The sequence below is a fragment of the Diadema setosum genome, chromosome 18 (assembly GCF_964275005.1).
Source record: "Diadema setosum chromosome 18, eeDiaSeto1, whole genome shotgun sequence".
NCBI classification, from domain to species: Eukaryota; Metazoa; Echinodermata; class Echinoidea; order Diadematoida; family Diadematidae; genus Diadema; species Diadema setosum.
This window is the reverse complement of record NC_092702.1, coordinates 29,280,185-29,304,539: the sequence shown is the minus strand read 5'-3', so window position 1 is coordinate 29,304,539 and position 24,355 is coordinate 29,280,185. Positions and strand designations below refer to the sequence as shown.

Sequence of the window (24,355 nt, the reverse complement as noted above, 5' to 3'; positions counted from 1 at the left end):
TTAAATCTGAAATTGAACATCCACAACCAATTTTTGCAATAAATGTTATCGTCGTGAGGACAAATCGGACAAAATACAAAACATGTATATCATATACAAAAAAAAATGATGATCAAGACAATAGTGAAAATAATAACGACAATGATAGAGGCCTCGGTCTTGATAAAGGGCAGAGCCCGAAAGCTCGAAGTAAAATCAAATTGTGAGGATTCAAAAGCAACGTCTACCGCCTCTTCTTTACTCTCGTTATACACACTACTAAGATGCGACGGCCCAGGGGCTTAGCAGCTGAAGATACACGTCTCACACACACACACACACACACTCTCTCTCTCTCTCTCTCTCTCTCTCTCTCTCTCTCTCTCTCTCTCTATATATATATATATATATATATATATATATATAGTGAGTGTGAAAGGTGTGTTTTCAGTTGTTATGTATTTGTCCGATTTGTCCTCAGTCTTGATAAAGGGCAGGGCCCGAAAGCTCGAGAAGTAAAATCAAATTGTGAGGATCAAAAGCTACGTCTACCGCCTCTTCTTTATTCTCACACACACACACACACACACACACACACACACACACACACACACACACACACACACATATATATATATATATACATATATATATATATATATATATATATATATATATATATATATATATATATATATATATATACATATATACATATACATTTACATTTATATATTATATATGCATAGTATAGGCGTACCTGTGTTTTGGTGCCTTGTCTGCTACCGGCGGTTTCACGCTGTGGCGATATATGTGTGTGTGTGTGTGTGTGTGTGTGTGTGATTTAGAGGAAGTCTCACTCTGAGGAAAAACTTCAGATTTCTTACATGTTTTGTTCTATCTTCCTCAAGGAAATCAATTTCATTTCATTTTCATTAGAAGTTGTTAGAGTGTAATTCATTGCAGAATACACGTTCAATCAATATTCTCTACTGGTTAGTTGGTCTCCTTAGATGTGCCATGACATCCGAGCCCCCACCCTTCCCCCTCCCCCCTCCCCCCTCTCGTAACCCCTTGGTTATATACAATAAAACAAGAAGATAATGAATTATATTCGAAATTACATGATTGACAAATTTATGGATGTCATCCAATTAGTCGGAGCTTCTTATTTTTGAACGAGGGGAATGGCCTAACCTTGACTTTTGAGCCTTATGTTTCCAAATCAAAACACACATTCCAGTTCCATAAATCAAACAAGTCCCATAAAACAATAAAGCATTGAGGCATTTATTGAGGGAGGAGCACCGAATTGGACGGGGTATAAATCGGGCATATTCGAATAGATTCTGTGGCTAGAGGATCGTTCTGTTTTCGTCAGAATTTGGTGTCGTATGTCGACGCCGCACAATCCGCATTCCCCCTCGTTCTTCGGGAGCAAGGGGTGAAAAGAAGGACAGGTGACCTATCGGAAAATCACGTCATCTGACCCAAACCTTGGGGTTACGGTGGCTGCCATGTTTGGATCCTTGTAGTCTCTTCTCAGACCCTAATTCCAAATTACGCACCGGTTAGGAATGTAGTTTTTATTTTGAACTCTGTGGAAAGATAACCGTGTTAAACATAAATGAAGCAGGCTGTCACGATTTGAAGCATGAGTATTGATGATGTAGATATTTCCGTTCAGATTTGCTATGCAACTCCATACTTGTGACTACATGAGGACATTGAAGCGTCATACAAGCAGACTAGGTTAACGGCCAGGGACGTGAGCGTGGGTCGTGCGCATGGCAACGTAAAGAGAGGGAGGCGAAATGGGCCATCACCCCCTCGCCGCGTCCTGCGCACTTCTACTACCGGTTTCCGCCCGCAGGCCTATCGATCGCGAAGTGTATAGTTTGGTGTCGGAAGAAAAGGGAACGAGTCATTTGCTTTCAGGGAACAGTGACGGAATGCCTCCACACAAGTACGGATATAAAGGACCAAAACAGTATGGATCACTGACATCACAAAGAGACCTAAGGAATTCTCGCCTCGAGTTACTTTCGTGGCTTTGTATGATGTGCGCAAGCATCACTGTTAGTACCACTGAGGGCATTATTATAATCCCGATAAGCACTGGACACTGCAATAGCTTTCACGGATGAGCAGCTCTTTTTGTAAGTTTTTTTTTTCTTTTTTTTCTGGAGCAGTTCATGGCTTGTGGGATTTCAAAACCTTGAACTTAATATCGTATCTAGGCCAGTAACCCCCCCCCCCCCACACACACACACACACACGCAAAAGAATAGAAGAAGCAATATTCAGGACTATTAATAATACAATTCTGTGATCGCCGTATACGTCACGCCTTTCTTTGTTCAGCGCTATACTACGCTAGTTTTTCATACAGTGCGAGTTGACGATCTTCGCGGACCTTGCAATAATTCGATACGGTTACCTCCACGCTAGTCCTCTCAGTAAGGGAAGCTGACGAGAGGTTAGCTCGGGGACATGATCGATATCGGTTTTTCTTTTCAAGACCCGTCCATATCAAGGTTCCTATAGCTTCTCCCACGAGAGTCTAGCTTCACATCTTCTTCACTCGGCTGTGGCTCATAATGGCCCGGATGCTTGTTATGCTAATCAATTTCGGCATTCGTAAATTCTCAGTTGTCCTGCAGTAAGTACGTGACTTGATTGTTCCTGACTAAGTATCCTCGATTCATGATCGTGAACTTTACTCTCGCAGTTCGCCCTTTTTACAAAGAAGCTTTCTTTGCTTACAGCTGTGTGGGATGGACAATAATAGCAGCGTGAACGGGGCTCTTCTCTAAAGGTGAAGGCACGCAGGGGGTTCCTTACGCCGCTTTGTCATTGTTGTCTGGAGCGGATCGAATACTCCGGTGTTGATTAAGCAGCGATATTCATGCGTTACCATTGTGGCATTGACTAGTAAGTGAGCAACGCAGGTGGATTCATCTTTCCAGTGATGTTCAAGATGTTCCTTCCCAAATGATTTGACCGGTGCTGGAAGCAGTGTCTCATACCCCTGATCATGGCGGAGGAGCCGAGGAAAGAATATCGTAAATTCCGATGCGGCAGCGATGCATCGGAGAGCGAACAGAATCGACATACATTGGATTCGTCGACGGCAAGTCAGCATTCCAATGACGACACGCACGATCTGCCGCCCCTGGTCGGTGCCCCGACAAGTGCCGTGTCGTCGCGATACGCGGTGACCGAAAACACTAATGGATTATTAGCAAAGGAAAATATGCCGAACCATGAACTGAAGAGCACACGGACAAACAGCCTCTACGAGGTTCGTCAAACAAGTCCATCACTTCGCCGACGACTGAAAATTCTGGTGCGACAAAAGTCCGAGCCGGACATGATCGTCGCCAGAGAGCTAGGACTATCAATGGGACTAGGAAGTCCAGGTCGTCTTAGGCGGATGATCCCGCCGAGTCCTCCGCCGGTGGATTCTCCCCGATCTCAGAGCGGCTCGGACTGCAACTCGCCTCGGATCCTCCGTAGAATGAGGTCCTTCCAAGGGGCCAGCCAGGTGCCGAACTCTCCTCTCACGCCCAGGTCTGTTGAGAATTCGCCTAGAATCATCAAGCGATCTATGTCCATCACCGCGCCGCCTCCCTCTTCCCCCGCAAACCCAACGGAGTTTAACGAACACCAGAAGCCAAGCAGGTCTCATTCGGTCGGACACTTTGGCTTCGAGACCCCGAGTTCGAGACCTGACGTGGGAATGCCCCCCACCCTCACATTAGCGAGAGGAGTTGCTCTGAGAATGCACCCGGTGACACCAAGCTCGATAGACCCACTTCCGGCCGTAAATGGACAAGTGGATGGCTGTGTATCACATCCACACCAGTCACATGGTAAGTTGTATTAATGTCATTGTATCTAGTTATACACTGTGACTGTACTATCTTCACTTACAGTGCACTTACCACAACCAAACCCTCATTGGAACTACCGACATCGCTCTGACCACGACCACTGACGATCTTTTACATCAGTGTCACAACTATACGGTTACCGGTGCTTGAATTATCTTCTGCATGTGTTTGAAGTACAATGGTATACCATCTTTATGATGAACCTGATAATAAAGTCAAACCTAGTGATAAAGATTGTAAAAGTTTTATTACAATCGGACAAATGTATATAAGAAAGTTATTGAATGCAAACCTCCACATGTTTTCACTTCATATTGTTAGTCGCAACCACACAAGCAAATAGAGGGGAGATAATGCAATCACCTCACAACTCTCCAACCATTCCCTTCAAAAGCGCCATAAATTTAAGGATAATGGTTTGTGGAAAAACAATATGTCAAATATAATCCTTCTCCATCTGATCTTGTTGCAAGTTTATTACCAGTCTAAAATGACTTGATGTGATGGATACAGCCTACTGTTTTTCTTTTCAGAAAAAAAAAAAACCCTTAATGAAGACTTGTGAAAGGGTCAGTATAGACTTGTGGTATTCACGTACGTTACGTACGTCTTCAAGTTAATTGCATAATCATAGTTGCTACCTGTTGCTACCTGCTACCCGTTGCTACTTGTTGGGTGAATATTCAATCTACGAAACCCTCAAAGACAACTTTCTTACCAAGTTGCCGAAACGATGTAAAAAACGTCTTGCCACAACCACAACGACAACAGCTGATATGTTTTACCAGGATCACTCTACTTGGATTCTTCTCTTACTCTTGCATCTCCCTCTCAGACTGGAGAAACCTCTCTCTGTTTCATATTCTCTCTCCCTTACCCCCCCCCCCTCAGCTTTCTTCTTTACATACATACCAAACATACTATATGTTGTGTAATCATCGTTGAAGGCATATGACAAGTGTCAACTCTTCAATGCATCATGTGATATTAGACAACCCTGCAACCACCATTGACCACGGCAGTTCTTCATATTGGTGATTGGAGGAAATCAATCAAAGAAGCTACACTAAGGCTGTTTTAAGGAAACAAGAGAAAATTCAAAATTCATTAACCTTCCTGTTTATGTCCAAAATTAACGAAACCTCTATTATCATATTTGTTTGATACTAACAGTATACTGTCAACAGCAGGAGTAACATAACGCGGAATGCTGAACCTAATCATATTGCTTTTCTATAAGTTTCATCAAATACAAAATAAACACTACAACTTAACGTGTTGTCACTACTTCCACTGTTTGATATACATGTATATACATTGTATATACCATCAACAGCACATATTGTTCTGCTTCTCCTTACGCTGGTGCTCGGAATATCTGACGTTATTACAAATGAAGTATGACAGAAAAATGAAAAGAAGAAATTTACATCACTGAACATTATGACCCTGTCATCATGTCTGTGTTTCCTTATTATCTAAAATGAAGTGATTCTACTTCCCGTCGGCATGCCTTGCTCAGAATTGTGGTATTCAATTCTTCATGTCATTTCAACAAAATATTTTTCAGCACATCAGAGAAGAAGCGGTGGAAAAGGATTATATATATTTCTATATCGTCTATTTTCAATGAAGTATATTTGTGCAAGAGAAGAGATGGGAAACTGAAAATGTTTAGAATGTATCTGGCGCTTCAACGCTCTGATGACCATGTTTACAATCACGCTAAGTTTGCGATGACTCACCTTGATCATGAAGAGAGTTTCCAATCTTCTTTAATGCCAGTGCATATCACGTTAACACTTCTAATTTTTTCGTCTTTGTTTTTTTCCATGAATAAATGTTCTTAAGGGGCCCTGAAATCCAAATGCATGTTGATTTATGTTGATTTATGATACCCTCAACATCATATTATGTGACTAACAAAAGACATGGCGAGGGAACATGCAAGTTTATATGCTGAGTCGAGGGGAAGGTGCATTCCAATGTCTTTTGCTAAACATTTCAGTACTTTAGCAATGATTGACAGATGAGGTCATCTCAAGAATATTAATATTGATTGGTTTGGAAGGATTTTTTGTGGGAGTTCCCAAGTAATCTGAAGAAAAATAGAAGAAAAAAAATCGTTAAAAATATATGGAATGTTTCTAGATATTCGTTTCACCGCAAAAGTGATGTTGAGGGTATCATACATTGTAAATCAACACAAATCAATGTGCATTTGGATTTCGGCGTCAATTCACTGGTATATGAACGTATGTACAAAATGTATAGGCATACCTGCAGTATACAATATGGCTGAGGTTACTTGTCGATGTCTATCTGCTTCTTTAGTGTACAGAGATGTATTTCCTTCTGTTAATATGCTTTCCATTCCAGAGTATGTTAAGTGCTTGTTTTGTTTTTTTTTTTTTGGTGTTGAGACGTGCCAGACAAAAGTACTTGGGTACACATTACCAAGTAGTACGACAAACTCGTCTTATTTTCTCTATAGCTGTATTCAGTGAAGCTAACAACCTCAATCACTGGTGAATTACTGTTTAGTCAAAGAGCACTGAATTGAAGAGGAGAAAAGAAAATTGAAGCGCTATGTATCAGTGGTAGTGTTATTTCATCGTAGAATGGACACCATAATGTGAAGACCCACACATCCCGGGGCTAACCCGCCAAAACACAATGCCACCTTTTAACATTTTCGCAAACACAGGTGACATGTTCGGTACACTCTCGAGTCCATCGAGTGCAGCTTTTGACGCCACCTTATTCAGAACTCCTGAACATTTTTTTTTTTTTGTGAGGGGTTGGGGTGGGGTGGGGCTAGGCGCTCCTGAATGAGAGTAAACTCATCTCTAAGAGCTACTTGCAACTGGTTGGTGTCAACAGAGTATAAGCCGACATTTTCTCGCACTTAAACCCTTTCTGTATCACGGACTTTGGACAGTGTGTACAAAGCTATGGGGTTTCCTGTGCCAATTGGCATTCAAAGCACACAAAGAGTCAAACCACTGAGAACCACTGCTATAAAATCATGCTTGCCATTGCTCAGGATTGTTCTCCAATTCGCTTAATAACCCTTCATGCCCCAGACACTATATTTCTGCAGTTTGATGCTGTATCCGCTTCCTGTGGTTATTACAATTCGAAGATAGTGTTTCATGAGCTATATAGCGTCGAAAATTACAAGTCATTTTAGCCATTCGTTCTTCAAAATGTCCGGTTCCGTCGCAGGGTCTTCAACAGCCTCTCAACGGCTAGATTTATATCTGGTTCTCAATCCGACGTCATATTATTATGGGATTCAAGTTCCGGTTCCTCTCCCAATCGACAAATTTCTGCAAAATCTATTTTTGATTTTGTGAAGATTATAAGGAATTTAATCAATCTTATCTGATCGTTCTCTGATACGAGATACAGTGCGTGCAGTGAAATTAAAAAGTGCAAATTTGCTGATGACGAGATGGTAATTTCTGCAGCAAAATTTCCCCATGACTCGGTTGGCTAAAAGAATGACTCCATGAAACAAATATTTTGAAGAGAATCGTCAAATCCTCTGCCTATACTTCTTTCACAAAGGGGGAGCCTTTAACGACCCTAAACCTACATAATGACATATGTACCTGAAGATTCTACGGAGTTAACTGACCGTGAAACATCCTATCTACTCAGCAGCAAAAATCCCATCAACAGATAATAAGGGTAAATGGCTAGTGTAGTCATGCTACTTGGAGAAGAAACAACCCCCAACGGAAAGAAAAAACAACAACAAATTACAAGCAGACAATCAAACGAAGAAAATAGATCTAATGAAACTATAAGCTTTTAGTATGATGTGATGTATCGCTGCTGCGCATGCGCATTGCGATGTTATACGAGATTGGCAACATAGCTTATTCTGTGCGAACGTGTTTCTTTTGTCTCGTAATTCCGAATGTATGTTTGGATGATATAGTTAAAGTAAGTCAAGTAAGACATATCATTTCTGGCGACGAGGATGACCTTTTTGGTGCTGATTTGCCCGACATACCTCTTTCTATGTGTTTGCAGTTTCCAACTGGTCATCTTCAAGTTTTGCGAGTTTAAATCTACGAAATGTCGGGCAATTAAAGAATAAAGGCAAAAGCAATGAATAAGATGCTTCAAAGATTTTTTTTTTAAAGCCCAGCAGAATTGCGAACAGGGACGCTTAATATTGAAAATCTAATCAAAGATGGGAAGTCTTATTTCACGTGCCCTTATACTCGGGTCCTGCACCAGCAGTTTCAGGTATAAAGAAAAATAAAAGAGGGAGCGAGAATTCTGAGCGACGAATAATCATAATTGTGATAATAGATACAAACGAAGAGAGGGAGGGATAGAAATTACTGAACCAAGCACTGCATTTTGATAAAGAAACCACGCCCACCTTTAATCCCGCTTGTTAAAAACAAAAACAAAAACAAAACAAAAAGAAGAACAATATCTTCGGAAGATGCAATAGAAAAGTATGTTTGCCCTCGTGTGTTGGTCAACATTGTTTCGGGCCCAGAAACTGAAGATTCTGCTTTTGAACAAGATAAGATATCATGATGGTGTATACATTGTAATTCAAATTTCAGTGAGTAAATGAATGATACTTCAATATTTCCCCATCAGGGCTTGTCGTTTATACAGATAGTATGATGTCTTTTTCTAGCCTCTTATAGAAAGGACAAAGTCGTGGATTGTTAGTGTAATCGACGCGGGAGTTGTTTTAGTGTGCACATACTGAAAATGTCAACCATTGACATTGTGATCATGACCTGGAAGGTTTGATGATAATGTTGTGCCTATATATTAAGTTACTCACAAATATTTTCGCTGGTTCCATTGTGTGTGGGTGTATCATGTATGTGTGTGTATACGTGAGTATGTATTAGGTATGGTTATGCATTACGTGGTATCACGTCCAAACTACCAGCTGTGATTAAATTAACGACTAGATTTCATTTTTGATAATGATAATAATCGAGCGCCCCGGGGTGCGTGTGCACTATTGTGCGACAGGTGATAGAGTAGCTTTAATGCGGGATTACGTGCACGTCAGCCTGAATTGGCGGACCTGTTGTTTGGCTTCGACTTGGCAACGATTGATCCGTGCTCGCGGCAGCATGGATGATGGCATGCCATGGGTATTGTGGAAGAGGTGACCTCCCCTGCCACCTGCCCCGCCGGCGAGACTGGCTTGGTAGGCCCTATATTGGTGATGATGCAGGGACCATGGGGACGGGAAAAAAAAAAAAAACCCGGAGCGGGCTTTGCTCGTATTATCCCCCACCATCTCTTGTCGTGTATCTGTCAAAATACAGAAATACTCTTGACATTGGGATATTTTTTCTTCTTTATCACAAGTATACCGTGTTTCGGATGACATTTATCGTTCGTTTTGTAGATCTCTCAGAATGCATTTCCTGGTGACAAATATATGCGTATATATTATTCTCTCTCTCTTTCTCTCTTTATGTTATGTAGGCCTACATGGCATTGTAGAGTGGTTGCTAACGCGTTTTTACAAAATACACATGCATATCACAAGTCAACATCTTATACTTGTTTTGTTGACGTTGTTCCGTATATACAGAGTTATTCCACTTTGGTGAGCGATCTGAATACTATAGTACGCTGTTTTGTTTTGTTTTGTTTTGTTTTTTCTTCTTCTTCTTCTTTTCCTCCGTTGTAGTGCAGTATTGGTCTGCGTACATTGGCGCAAGAGGAAGATTAATCCAATCCTGGCCATAAACATAATGTTAAAACGTTTATCTTTCTCCTCTTTTCGTAAATGGTTCTTTCTTATTTTCCTTCATACGTGAACTTTTTGTATTTCAGTATCTAATATTGAAATTTAACATCTGATGACTTATACGACATTTTTTTTTAATGCTACGGTATACGATGCTGCTTTCACATTTTCTTCTCTACACGGTTGGACATAATCAGTTGCGATTGACGCCAATCTACCAGTCACCTGCAACTCTCAATAATGCAGGTCCGTTGTCGTAACAAATAACCCTGGGACAGGCAATCTCATTCCTGTGTAGCCATCATAAAGCACTGAAAATTTTAAATAAGGTAACGCCGCTGGGGTTGTTTAAATCGTGTCAATCGTATGATCTACATGGGGGAAAACGTCACTCCATGCTCAAGCTGGCTTTCATAGACAGGGTAAAATCAAACCAACACAATGATATAGAGGTTTGAAGCCTCATAATAATGTCTTCGCGATACTGCCAACAGTCGCATTAAATGTAAGCTATATACAAGGCGATTTACGTCATAACTGAAAGGATACAGACCTAATCTCATAACGTCTAGGTTTTGATGAAAAAGGATTATATTGTCTGCTTTTCTTTTGAATTTAATTACTGACGTCGTAGCTGCGCAAACTGTCTGAAATTTTTTTTTTACAGTACGATCATTTTCTATAATTATTAATCGACCTGCTTTTGCCCATCGAATGTTGTTTGGAAGTCCCGAATAAGTTTTTCCCTCCCCTATATACCTGTCTTTTGGTCCCTGTCATAATAAAAGGTATCCGGCTATGGTCTACAGCTTCTGATGAGGTGGTTAACATACAGGACACTCTTGTACCTGCAGGAAAACACCAATGAGTTATTGATCTATACGACGTCCGATCAATTGTTAGGATCGCAAGCCCGAAATTCCCCCTTTACAAGGCGAGGTTGCAGCTGAAAGTACCCCATACATGACGAGATCAACTACTGTAACAACCGTCGCACGTCGTTCCCTTTTGTTTTTTCTTAACTGTGCATACTTGGAATTGTCTACAAACACTCATATTGTCTCTTGACATCAACTTTGAAAGAACGCACTTTGTGCAGTTACTAGTACGGCTCTTGAAATTTAGTATCCATTTTGTTTCTGGTATAAGTGGTGTGTGTGTGTGTGTGTGTGTGTGCGTGCGTGTGTGTGTGTGTGTGTGTGTGTGTGTGTGTGCGTGTGTGTGTGTGTGTGTGTGTGTGTTCGTTAAAAAAAAAGTGTTTCACCATGGTAGTGTAATTTCGTTACGTGTACTAGTTTTGCTCTACTTTGGTGTGTTGAATAACGTCTTTCGTACAAGAATAAGAGTGACTATAAAAATTGGAGCTGCTGCCACCCTCCCGTCAAAAAAAACAAACAAACAACAAAACTTTGGAAGAATAAAAGAAGAGAAGCAAGGAAGTGAATGAGTACTTGATGAAATAACACACCCAGCGAAACTCGTGAATTTCTTGGAGTTCTGCGATTGTGCTGGGAAGTGAGGGGGTGAATAACAGACTAACATGATAACAGACTAACATGCATATCTTGTATACTATTGACATGATACTGAAAAGAACAACACGCGTATGTGTTAAAAGCCTTGATGGGGATCAGCATAAACTAACGGCCAAAACCGAGGACATAGTAACGGGGGATGCGTGGGCTAACAACCATTTTTTTTTTTTTTTTTTTTTTTTTTTAGGGGGGGGGGCGTAAAAGCACAAAGTACTCCGCATTCCTGTATTCCCCCTTTCGTCTGGCATGCATGCATTCTTTCATCTTTGGAAATAGAGAACCCGGAATGCCTAATTACCATATCTGGTCATTATAGTTCTTTTGAAATTAACCCCATTACAACCAAGCTCGAGACTATCATTGTTCAATTGCATTGAGATTTGGGATAGCGGTCAAAGGGTTAAAGCAAGGAGAGAGGTCATCAAAATCTCACACGAGCTTGCTTTCATGCTTTGAGGCCGCTGTAGTTTATTGGGGTTCAATGTCTGAGTCGACCCGCTTATTCCATGCCATACTTTTTGATACGCGCCATTGTAAATTATCGTAGTATTGGTATGAAAAACCACATCCTGTTTTCATATTTACCAAAGACAGCGAACAACGCGTAATCAAGACGCAAAATATAATTTCTTGACCTGGTGAACATATAGGTCCTATTATGATTGTCGTGACTGTGCCGATATGGGCCTATATACACGTAAACTCTCGGACACTGCTATCTATTTATCATACTTCTTACAAGAATTCACCCAGCACTGCCAAGAAGCTGCTCGTAAAATCAAATGTTATGTTAGATCTTACAGCTTTTTTTAAATCAGATTCAATATCTAACGAGCCTGTTACCCATTAGTGAGCGAAACGTGATCATTATATCGTTTACTTTGTAAAGCAACATATATATATATATATATATATATATATATATATATATATATATATATAGGGCCTACCTGTGCACAGGGTGATTGTATACAATTTTGTTAGATTTTGCAATTTATCGAGAGGCTTTCCGAAAAAAAAGTACTACCTTGCCGTTTACCTACAAAATTGAAATGGACTAAAAAAAAATCTTTAAGCCCCGGCCTTGTTCCCTTCGGAAAGCAGATTATTTTTCTTCTCCTTCGACTAGACAACTCCAATGTTACTTTTAACCCCACCATAATCACTTCGAAATTTTCGTTAAATTGTATCAATTATCTTAACTAAGACCTTCTGCCTACTTGCATATTGTGAAAATGCTTTTTGAGAATATACCCGATCCTCAAGATGGAGTTGGCCTTGCATGTCTCGTAATAGAAAGCAACCAATGATACAGACAAACAGCTTCCAAAGTGAATGGCCTGAGAAATCTGTGACAAACCACTCATTTCCACGAATTATGGGGCTTTGTAGATATCCATTAGCCTCTCTTCATTCCCTTACAATGAATAAAGCATTTGTAGGACTTCTTTCACAGTATGTCCCTTTTTAATGAACCATTTTGTCTAGACGTTTGCGAGATGAGATATACAGCTCTCAAAAATGTTCCACTTTGACATATCAAATTATTAACCAAATAAGAAATGGTTACAGACATCTTGAAAACAACTGTCTCTTTCCGCTGTATCTGTCTATCTACTAGTATCAGGTCTTGACGGTGTTGAATAAATGTTTCTTATCCGCAGTATAATTATCATAAAGCAAGTGCTTTGATCCGTGTATATATAGTCGCGATTATAATGCGAACCCCCCCCCCCCACCCAAAAAAGGCACTATTTATAAGATACAACAAAATGATCGATCATGCTATGATTTTCCTTGAAAAGTTATAATAATCTGACACATATAGTTATGCAATGTATTGTGTAATGTGTTTCATATCACGTATCTGATGTTATGAACGTAGGACTAATTTGCCAGCAGCTAAACAAGTGCCGGGTCAATGACAATGACACAACCGTAACAACCATATGGCATTGTGAACGGGAGTAACAAGAACTGTCGATACCCAGCCTGGGGACCGTGATGCATGTAATGTTTTGTTGTTGTTTTTCCTGGAAAACAAGATTGTCTTAAAAACCTCTCAGGAATACACGCATGACATCTGTTTGGGGTGTGATCCAATTAAGGATTACGATTAATGTTGTGGTCAAAGCATTTGAAAAGATTTTCTACGATTTCACTTCTGAGTGAAACTACCAGAAAGCTAAACGTCTGTCATTGACGGGTAGCGATTTGTAGACGAAACTTCTTCAATATATACCTGCTGTGCCCTGTATGATCGCCTTGCCAGAACTTCTCCTCAGTCAAGAAGAAAGCTATATTATCATATATGTATGAGATACATCTTCAGGAGATTCACCTTTGAGGAGTTTGGAATCCATATTCTTGGAAGAATCAAGTGGAATATTTGTATAGATTATACGCCATGTCTGATAACCTTAGATGCTCTAAAAACATGCTGTTATTCTTTTGTTTCTTTTTTTCCCATTTCTTCATAACAACAAATTAATGTATATATATGCATTCATCATAGCAATAGCTTACTGTGATTTGTTTCCATAATTTTCCCTGTCAAGTTCTGTCTGGATTTTTGTTTGCCGCATAAGTTTGTTGTTTTGTTGTTGTTTTTATACTGATTTTGATAATAGAGATATACATACAAACTTGTATATAGTGCCTCAAAAAAAAAAAAAAAACTTCTCGTCGTGATGGTACTTCTGCAAGGACGACGAGTAAAGGCATGTTGTAGTGATAACGAATCCTTTGATTCATACAAACACGTAATGCAGATGGTGAATGAAATGTTGTGATTTCTGTGATTAAGATCTACTTTAAATGATAACGTAGTTTCGTCTTAATCCATCGCCAGATTTAAATCGAGCAGGAACCCCGCCTTCTCTTTGTTCGTTCGAGAGCGTCTTCCTACATGCCTTCATGCGGAGGAACGCTTCTTCTCTGGTTAATCCAAAGCTCCGAAAGTCCTTTTTCGAAAAGAGAATATTGTACCTAGCTTACCTATTACCGTTTTATGTTCAGTCTCCCTCTTTTCACATGATGAAAATATAGAACTTATAATGACAACGTAACGTCGAATCTTAATATTGCAGTGCACCAAGGCGTTGATTACCCTTCTGCATTCATTGTAAATTTGTAGATTTTTTTTTTGTAAATAATTGAACAAGAATATGATATATGGTTGTCACAATAATGATCCAAGATGTTTAACTCCGACGTGTGTATTAAGGTAAACAGGTTTGTTTAAATGTTTAGATTACGGAAAACAGATGAGTTTGTTTTTCTCTAGAAATTACCCAAGCATTATTCACGATCTCGTATTTGAGAGCACCGTTGTACATTATAGCATGCATCGATGGCTGCAATCGAACAAGGCTTAGCAAAATTAGCGGGAAAGCTGTTCCCCGTGTTGACCAGAACGCTTGACTTACCCCGCAATTGAGAAACTATACAATCCCTAATTGTCCCACTAGCAAGTTTTGGGCATTCAGGTTTCTTTGGAGTGGGTAGACTAGTTTGGACTCTTCAAGGATTAGACTTATCCTGAAGAACTGGCTCAAGTACGAATACTAGTCTCTGGTTTCAAATCACTCCTTAATTATCACTCCTTAGTGAACGAAAGGTGTGAACTAGCCTATTTGCTATACATTGTAGCTTTCTTTCTTTCCATGATTTTCCCTTTCGTATTCTGTCTCGATTTTCTGTTTACCTGATGAGTTTATTGTTTTTGCGTTTTTGGCTGATTTGAATGACAGAAATATAGTGTTATTTTAATTTCTCGTCGTGATGGTATTTCTATAAGGACAACTGAGACATTTTGTGATAATGAATTCTTTGATTCATACAAACACGAATGAAATGGTGTCATTGATTTTTGTGAGGGAGATCTACCTTGAATAATAAAGTAATTTCGTATTAATTCACCATCGGATTTAAATCGCGTAGAACCCCACCCTTCCTTCGTTCGAGAGTGTTTCCCTACCTCTGTGCGGAGGAAAGCACTCTATTTAGTTAAACCAAAGTTCTGAAAGTTCTTTTCGTCAAGAGATACTGTACCTGTTCAAGTACCCCCCCCCCCGAAATAATTCTTTACACATGAAAATATGAAAACCTACCATGACAACATAACGTCGAATCTTAACATTGCAATGCACGAGACTTTGATTACCCCCCCCCCCTTTTTTTTTTTTTTTTTTTTGGTTATCCATCATACATATCTTATGTATATTTTTTTTTTTAATAAACACTCCAGTGGATTTCGAGTTACAATTACGATTGAACAAGAACTTGTGATGATCACATGCCCCAGCCCCAAGATGTTTAGCTTTGATGCGTGTAATCATAATATTCAAAGTAAACAGGTTTGTTCATAATATGTTTACAAATTCACGATCTTCTATTTGACAGCACCATTGTACATTAGCTACGATGGCTGCACTCGAAAAAGGCTTAACAAAATTAGTAGAAAAGCTGTTTCCCCTGCTGACCAAAACGCTTGACTTACCCGCGATTGAGAAACTATCCACAACACCAAACGGTCCCACCTGACTTAACAGGTTTTGGGCATTCAGTTTTCTTTGAAAGTGGGTAGTTTGGACGCTTTACGGATAAGGTTTAGACTAGTCTTGAGGATCTGGGTCAAGTACGACTACTGGTCAGGTCTCATATCAGTTCTTGGTTAACGAACGAACGGAGTGAACTACTGTAAGTAACTTATCGTTCATGAATTCAACTTATTTGGTATAGGGTCTGTATTATGATGAACGTGACTGCCAAATAGCTAGACACAGCTCGATGGTCATATTGTTAAGTGTTGGGCCAACGCGTCATAGCGGGAAATGAATGGTTCTTTTATTCTCTCGATTGATTTCTGTATGTTTGTTTACTCTTTCCTGATTTTAACAAGAGTCTCCCTCACTGTTTGCTGGAGGTCACATGTGTCCTTCGTAGATTGGTTTTGAAGGTAGAGGTAACTGGTTTTGATTGAATGGCATTGTTATGAGATTATGGCAGCGAATCAGCAGGATATTTGAACATGATATTTTTGAGGAGACGTATAGGACCACGTAAACACAACAATAATACTATTCCTGTCACATTTCACAGCAAGCAGAATGAAACTTTCAGTAAAACGTCTTTCCCCTTGGTAACTTGTTCAAAATGTTCTAGTCACAAAGTACTTAACAGCTTCATGGATGAGCGAATTTCTACTTCAACTGCTAAAGTCCCCCACATGACACCGTCGACAGGTTTGGGTTGTTTTGGCCAGGGAGGTGACACCTCCATGTTTTGGCTGAAAGCAAAGTTCAGTCGTTGAAGAAATCTGTCGTCACTGTTCAATTAAATGGTATTATCTGATCGGCGGCTTGAAAATGGTTTCCCGTTTTCCTAATGGAACCATGAGTAAGGGGGTAATGTTGATCCCAAGGTTACAGTGTGTCACCTTGTAGACGATTGCCTCTGGTTTTACACGTTCGCATCAGCAGAAGATGAGACTACTCTGTTGTGTCATTCATGAGCCGGGCCTTGTCGGACCTTGTGATACGATGAAAGGCTGCACTGTCCAGAGAGGTATAATGCCCGATATCAACTTTACAATCAATCACAAATATCTCCTATATCCTATCCTGGATATATACATGCCAACATAAACGTATGTATTTTCCATGACTATCATTTACAAAGTGCATTTTATCACCAGATAAAAAGCGCTCTACCACAGCACTCAAAATTTTACAAACATAGCAAATATATAACATCAATGAGAAATTGAAGTCCATGTAGAGTTAACGCGAGTGGAAAAGCAAACAGACGAGACGTTATCTGCTATGCTAAACCATGATTTTCAAGGAGCCTCTTGAAACTGTTGAATGTATCTGCATGAAGTAGCACATAACCATAAAGCGAATATTCCGCTAAGGAAGTAAAGAAAAAAATACAGGTTATAAAGTTATCGAGATTCGCCATGTTTATAGGGATATATAGAGAGAAGACGACTGGACACGAAAACAATACAGTATTTTAAGAAAGACACGTCAATCATGTTTTGGGGAAAAAAAATCGCTTCAGATTTTCCAAGTATTTGCTGATGAAAATCCAGGGAACAGAATTAAAATGTCACACTACAGGGACTTTCGGCAAATGCGACACCATTAAGTCAGTTGGCCAATAAAGGAGACACCATTAAATCTGTTTGACGCAAATGCCCCAAAGTCATTTGTAAGGTTTCTCTTTGGGTTATATGGAGGGCACGTTTCACATTTGAAAGAAAAAAAAGGTATGATCAAGAAGATACCACACCTTGGTCTGATACACGGTAGGTAGTCACATGCCTCATTTATGTGTGTGTGTTTGTGTGTGTGTGTGTTTTTTTTATTTTCGATCCTTTTGGCAAAAGAAAAAAAAATGCTACTGTTCATCTTTGAAACGACTCTTTAACAAAACTTCAATAAAATGTGAGTTGAGTTTTTGTATACCTTATGCCTGTTAAGCCTGTTAAATATATTCTTGGCGCTAAAGCCCAAACTCTTTTTTGACTTATTTACACTCACTTGGCTGCTCGTCTAAATTTTTTGTTAAATTTCCTGTTTTATTGGCATGGACAAAACAGAAGCCAAAGCAGTCTCGCGTTTGTAGAAGTGCATGGAAAGTTACAGTCTATGAAGTGTTAGTATCTTTTTAATACCGAATCGCTCCCTTTGTCGCGGTTCTTTCCGTGGGTCCTAATCGCCCCAGTGCAACAAGGGCTCCGGCCATAACCACGACAATTAGACCATGACAGAAAGAGATCCTCGAACGCCTCTTCCTCCATAATACGCCATCTTAGGGGTGTATGTTATTGTGTTTGTGTGTGTGTGTGTGTGTGTGTGTGTGTGTGTGTGTGTGTGTGTGTGTACCTGTGTGTCGCTTTGTCGCTTGATGAGTGTGTGGCACTTGCTAAGAGTATTTTTCTCTCTCGAAAAAAGAAAAGAAAAAGAAAAGCATCCAGTTAGTTTATTTGGTGTTCGCAACGTAATGTCTAATTCATTTTTCAGTTTTTTTGTGGTAGAATGCATTGAGATATATTATGCAAGTCATGTACTCGGATAACATTTCAAAATTCGTGTCATATTTAACGGTGTTAATATCATTATAACAGTCATCACGTTTATCCTTGCTGTACAGTACGTTCAGCATTATCGTTTCTGCCTTCACTGCCACCACCCTAGCTAATTGACAGGGCGCGCCCTGCTACACGGTGTATTTTGCTTCTCCTGTTGTATATTCACTTAACCGTGTTGTTACGGAAGGAGCTGTCATGAAATGGCGCTAAACATGGTGGCGCCGCTATCTGGTACAATGTTTAATAAATACATATCTTGGTCAGAAAACCCCCAGCGTCGACCCGAAAGCAAATATCCGAAGGTCTACTCTATTATACCCAGATTTGCTGACAAATTTGATCGAAATGTGTCATTAACACATCACGTACCCTTTTTCCTCGCCTGTGTGTCACCATGAAGCTACTAAACATGTTTATTAGCTCCATGCTGTCACTTTACGTCCATGTACATATTCCTACATAAATGCTAGAAACGCTGTGTGTGTGTGTGTGTGTGTGTGTGTGTGTGTTAATGTGTGTGTATTAATGTGTGTGTCAGTGCATACCATTGTCAGTGCCATGGTTGACGGTTTACTCAAAATTTTTTGCCATCTTTGTTTCCCTTATTCTCAAGTGGATATTTACCTACATGGATTTAATGAATTGAATTATCTACAGCAACACTGACTGTTCAGTCGATAGCTTTGACTGGTTTTGTAAACTAGGTCGAAATTTACTCTTTTACAACGCCGACTGAGAGGTGAATAGCGAGCTTTGCTCAGACGACGCAGCCTCTCGGGTTGAACAAAGAAAACAGCTGTCTCGCGCATGTGCAGAACACCATTTTTGTTTTGTTTTGCTGTTTATTTTTGCCTAATTAATGTCGTCTTAGCGTTTGCGTCGCAGATATAAGGCTTGCTAATATGTCGAGCGCGTGCGAGAGTGCCATAAGCCCGACGAGCTTTCCAGGTTGATATCTCTAAAAACATAAAACACACAAAGAAACAAACAAAATGTATTCTAAACAAAGTATTTATGTAACCTGAGGTGACAGACAGGACGAACATTGCGATGTGTCAGACAAACTATTGACTCCATGCATCAGAATGCGTTTGTTGTGAAAATTACAAAGGTCGATATTGGGAACAAAAGAGCAAGGTTAAAGCTAGCATTGGCCCCTTCTCCCCTTTCCTGGGCCCTCCTTTGTTGCGAGGAGAAAGAAATACCTGGATACACATTTATCGATTTTTAACTCAAGTAACATCAACAGATGCACCTGGTTGTTAATAGCGCTATATAAGTATGTGGTCGAGCAATGGCGTAGAATTCACATGTACGGTAAGAAGCTGTGAAGGTGTTTCGTCAGTTTCAGATACCAGTCACACTAAATCAAGTTTTCATATACAATGTAAATCTTTAGTACGATATAAATAATGTCCTTCCTTCTAATTTTTCAAAAATACTATTATAAACACATTCATTAATTATTCATGGATTTGCAGATGTGTGTACACCATTTCTTTGGCAAGGAAGTTGTTGAGTACACAAATTTTAGTACTATATTCTTCACATCATATAAGGTAAAATGCGTGTGTACGGGTAAGAATAGTAAATGATCGAATGTTGTACAGTTATAACTAGATATTCAAAACATCATTCTCAAGTAGCCTACAGCTGCAAAAACATTGCATTTTCTTTTGATTAGCTTTGCCTTTCGAAATTCCCTCAACCACTGCTTGATAGTCCGAGAAGATAATTCAACTTCTCTTGCCCAGCCACCGGAATCGTTTGATGCAAGGACGAAATTTGATCGAGGCCCAAAAATCGATATACTATTGCCCCTAGGCCTACTACTTATTCATGAAAAATTCAAAGATAGCATACGGTGTGAGTACATAATATCTTGGTAGGCCATGTCGTGTTGCGGTGTTCAGGTACCTACGTGCTTTCCCCTCATTTCTTTGCGGATTTATGATCTCTTTAATACTCTATCTCGCACGTGGAAAGTCTGTTTGTCACGTTGTCGCTGTCAAGTTGTCAAGTAGATTCAAAACAACAGCCTTTGTCAAACTTGCCCTTTTATGTCTTCTCGTTAAGTATATAACAAGTATTTAGTTGATATAGAAAAAAAAAATAACGGAAGTTTGACTTCTAGAATTTTCCAGGGTTTTTACATACAGTCTGTATGCTGTGCAGTGTGCATTTGTAAGCAAACACGCTGTAAAAATGAGCCGAATGCTCGACGCCATCCGACATATCAAAATGCACAGAATGACTTGTTTGATGTACACAAACTTCTCTTAAATCACTGTTTGCATCGTGTTACAATGATTATCAGCACACACACACACACACACACACACACACACACACACACACACACACACACACACACACACACACACACACACACATAAAGGATTGTCTGTTTGCAGTAGGTCATAGGTAAAATTCAGAGAAATACACTTGTAAGATCGTCGGAGATACCATTCATGCTAACACTGACAGGTGTCGAGGGAAATGTAGTCACACCGATCTATATAAATGAAACGAATATGGCAAAAAGAAACGACACTCCTTTGAAAGGATGTGGCTATACAATAGAGTAGGATGTATATGACGTGAGTCACTCGAGAGATTCATATCATTTTCATCTTTATTTATCTTTCTGTTACACTACTATTGTTACTGTCATTACTTTTGCTACATCTTTCTCTATGATACAACTGCCTCAAATATCAACTTGATCATTTATATTTTCAGCTACTACAACTACACCTGTTGCGTAGTACATGTAGGCCTATACCGCAGCAACCTGACATACAATAAGCCCATTGAGCTACGACACACCACTACTACGACTGCTAGGTATAGTGCTACTTTTATTACCATCACACTACTACTTCTATGACCACTATTTTGATTACGATAACTGCAACTATTTTGTTGTATCGTTCATTGTTTAAATCCGGTCCCCTTGCAGAGCCGTAGTGGCGCTGAAGAAGCTACCTTCGGCAAATGAGGCCAGACCATCATATCATTATATATCATTATTATAGTAATCCTGTACCCTCAGAGGAACTGAGCAATTTTAATGAATGAAGGATGTGAATTTGTTGTTATGTCGGGTAAGTTTTTGGCAAGCTTTCCGATTGTCGAAACCAACCCTGTTTGAAGGTATGCTTAAGACTTATCTTTAACATCAATACAGAACCAGTATACTAAGACTCTTTCATGATATGCATTTTTCTTTCATGTATTTTCATTCCAGAAAATCGGAGATCAACGAGCAGCGACGAAGACGGCATTTGGCTCAACGCTGGCCATGTCGGCTACGTGGAAACCGCGGAACACGTGATCCATGACGACCGGAACGCGCACACGCGTGGTCACTATCCACTACGCAAGCAACAGCAGCAGCAGCCGAACCAGCTCGTGAACCACCACCCTCATCACTATCAACAGTTGCCTCACCAACATCCGCCATCAACCGCCAACGGGACGGGCTGGGGGGATAGGAACGGTCATGTCGACTGCAGTCCGCCGCCAGTGAACTCGCCGACTCGCGACGTCGGTCTGATCGACTGCCACGAAACCATTCGTGACAGCTACACGAGCGGCTACAGCAGCGGCAGCGAGCGACTGAAGGCCGACGAGGCGTCCAGCGACGACCCCAGCCGACGACTGGGAAACAATTTGTACGACATCGACGAGGCGAAGGAACTGGCGGAGGAGATGCAGAATCTGAGCGAGAAATTCGAGTTGGAATGCCAGGCAGTCGGTCACCCAGACACCGAGGAAGAAACGATGAGTAATGATATATCGCCTCACACTAACAATGAGATTAAAGACGCCAAGCAAGAAGATACAAGCGAAAGAAACAATAACGAAGTTGCCGGAGAAAATGAAGCTGGCGAAGACAATACAGGGAAAGAAGGAGAAAAAGAGGAGGAAGAGGAGGGTGAAGAAGAGAAAGATGAGGGAGACGATAGCGATGATGAGGACAGCTATGACGAGAACGTTCCCGAATACCAAAAGGCGCCGATGTCGACGAAATCGCGGATCAAAAACTGGCTCGCTGGATTAGAGCGGCCGACGGACGAGAACACGTCGAGAATCGATCGATTTTTGCCAGAGATTAGCTAATCCCGCAAAGGAGATGGCATCTGAAACGCACAGTAATTATCTTAACACCAAAGCTTCTTGCTTTCTTTGATGTTCCTTTTTCATCCATTAGAAGAACCTTGTTATGAAGTGATTATTTCATGTTTTACTCTTTAAATTTGGCAATGCACAAACCTTTGCAGCTTCACCATGATTGCTGATTGTAGTGATTTTTAACTTCCGCTATCAATAGCTATGCATTTCAATGTAAGTTATAGATAAATCAGTGATATTGTGCATAATGAGTTTAATATATACAAAACCAATGTCTGGGCAGCGTCTCTTTCATCAAAGTATGATCAAAGTATGTTATGAGTCTTTAGCATGTTTAAATGGAATCGTGCAACTATCGACGACTACATATCTGTTATCGACAATGATTAATAAAAGCATAATCTTAACTGTAGTTTGTTAACCAAAGCCATTGTTGCTATGTATACTAAACCCGTAACTGTCTACGAGAGCCTAGTAAGCTTTGTCAAAAGTATATTGGGATTTCATAATCTAGCACGCCAACGGGTTAAATTTAGGTGCATCGAACATTGAACCAAAGTGAACAAATTTATTATTAAATATGATTGCTTCTGGGTTCTGCTGTAATTTATCGACAATGTATATAGATGCCCCTCTGTAAACGCAACGCGATGCAACCATGTGAAGCAATGAGTATTTGTCATAATCACATGCGTCACATGCGTCATTGGTTTAATTTGCGCTGGGGGGGGGGGGGCGAAAACTAACGGTAGAAAATTATGGAGTGGAATACAAATAAGCCAACATACTACAAGTAAATTCTTGAAGTATTCTTAAAATACCCCGCTGTGCACATCATAATCACTGGAAAAGTAAAGCGGCGTAATAATAACTCTTACACAGGTGAACAGAATAATGTTTAGAAAAAAAAAACTTTCACAAAAGTGTATAAAAGTGTGTGATAGTTTCTGGCATGGAAAAAAGGATTAAGTGGCTTGAAAAAAAAAAGAAAGGTTGTTAACCATTTACCAACCAAATTCTGAAATTTCCAGAGACTTTGTTCGGGGCTTATTTAAATTCGCACGGGCGACTGGATAATGAAGTGCACACAGGCACAATCAAAGAAGCGAAGTTTATCACTTTGCCTTTATTGAATTATTATTTACGTAAACTAATGATTGATTTTGTTCACGATGTTTAACTGACCTTTCTACGCAACCAGTGCTTAATGTTTGAAATGCATTTAGTGTGATAGTTACATTTCTTTGTCAATAGAAAATTCTGAACAACAATGCGTGAGTAATGTTTCAAAAGCAAAGCCATGTTTTGTAATTCATTGGGCGAGCTGCAATATTGATAAGAGCGTTGTATCATAATCTGATAAGAATTAAACTTTTGGCCTATTAAGTACAAGTGCAAGGTGAAAACTGCCGTGTAAGTTTCAACTTCCCCCATAAGCCGCTTTGTGGATCGTCTTGTTTCAACTCAGTCTAGGTGAATATTTATGATGTCACGTTCCCTTCTTTCTACTTACTTTTCGAATTTCTCGCAGCAACAATGGCTTGAATTGACTTTTGAAAAGTAGACGTAAGCAGTGTGACCTTCTTTGGACTGTTTCTATGACGTAGCCATAATATCATGTTGACGAAAGAATCGACACTCACTGTAATTGCATGTCTACCATACATTTTGCTGATTTTTAAAACTATATTGGTGGTTCCTTTAAGGTTTACAAAGAGGGAAACCACCCTCTTGAAATCAGTGTGATTATCTAAATTAACCACCTTTTTCTGTTCAAATACAGTCATTTTTAACGTTTTAATTATCATCACTGTACAAGGAAATCTGCCGTGTATGTTAATGTATCAAGTACTTTCCTGTAATCTTATCAACTGCGCTGTGAAAATTTCTCTTTTTTTTTTTCTCAACAGAGAGTGATTCTCTTGTTCCAAGTAATAATTTGGGGAGATAACTA

At 39.8% G+C, this 24,355-nt stretch overlaps 1 protein-coding gene across 1 annotated transcript; it reads left to right on the top strand.

Annotated features, from left to right (window-relative positions):
• The first annotated feature begins 3,016 nt into the window (after positions 1-3,016).
• Positions 3,017-23,091, top strand: LOC140241438 (uncharacterized). The gene is made up of 5 exons (XM_072321167.1): positions 3,017-3,854; positions 4,867-4,909; positions 7,104-7,209; positions 21,227-21,230; positions 21,515-23,091. The coding sequence occupies exons 1-5, from the start codon at positions 3,017-3,019 to the stop codon at positions 22,387-22,389; spliced, it is 1,866 nt and encodes a 621-aa protein (XP_072177268.1). The 3' UTR covers positions 22,390-23,091.
• Positions 23,092-24,355: the final 1,264 nt, after the last annotated feature.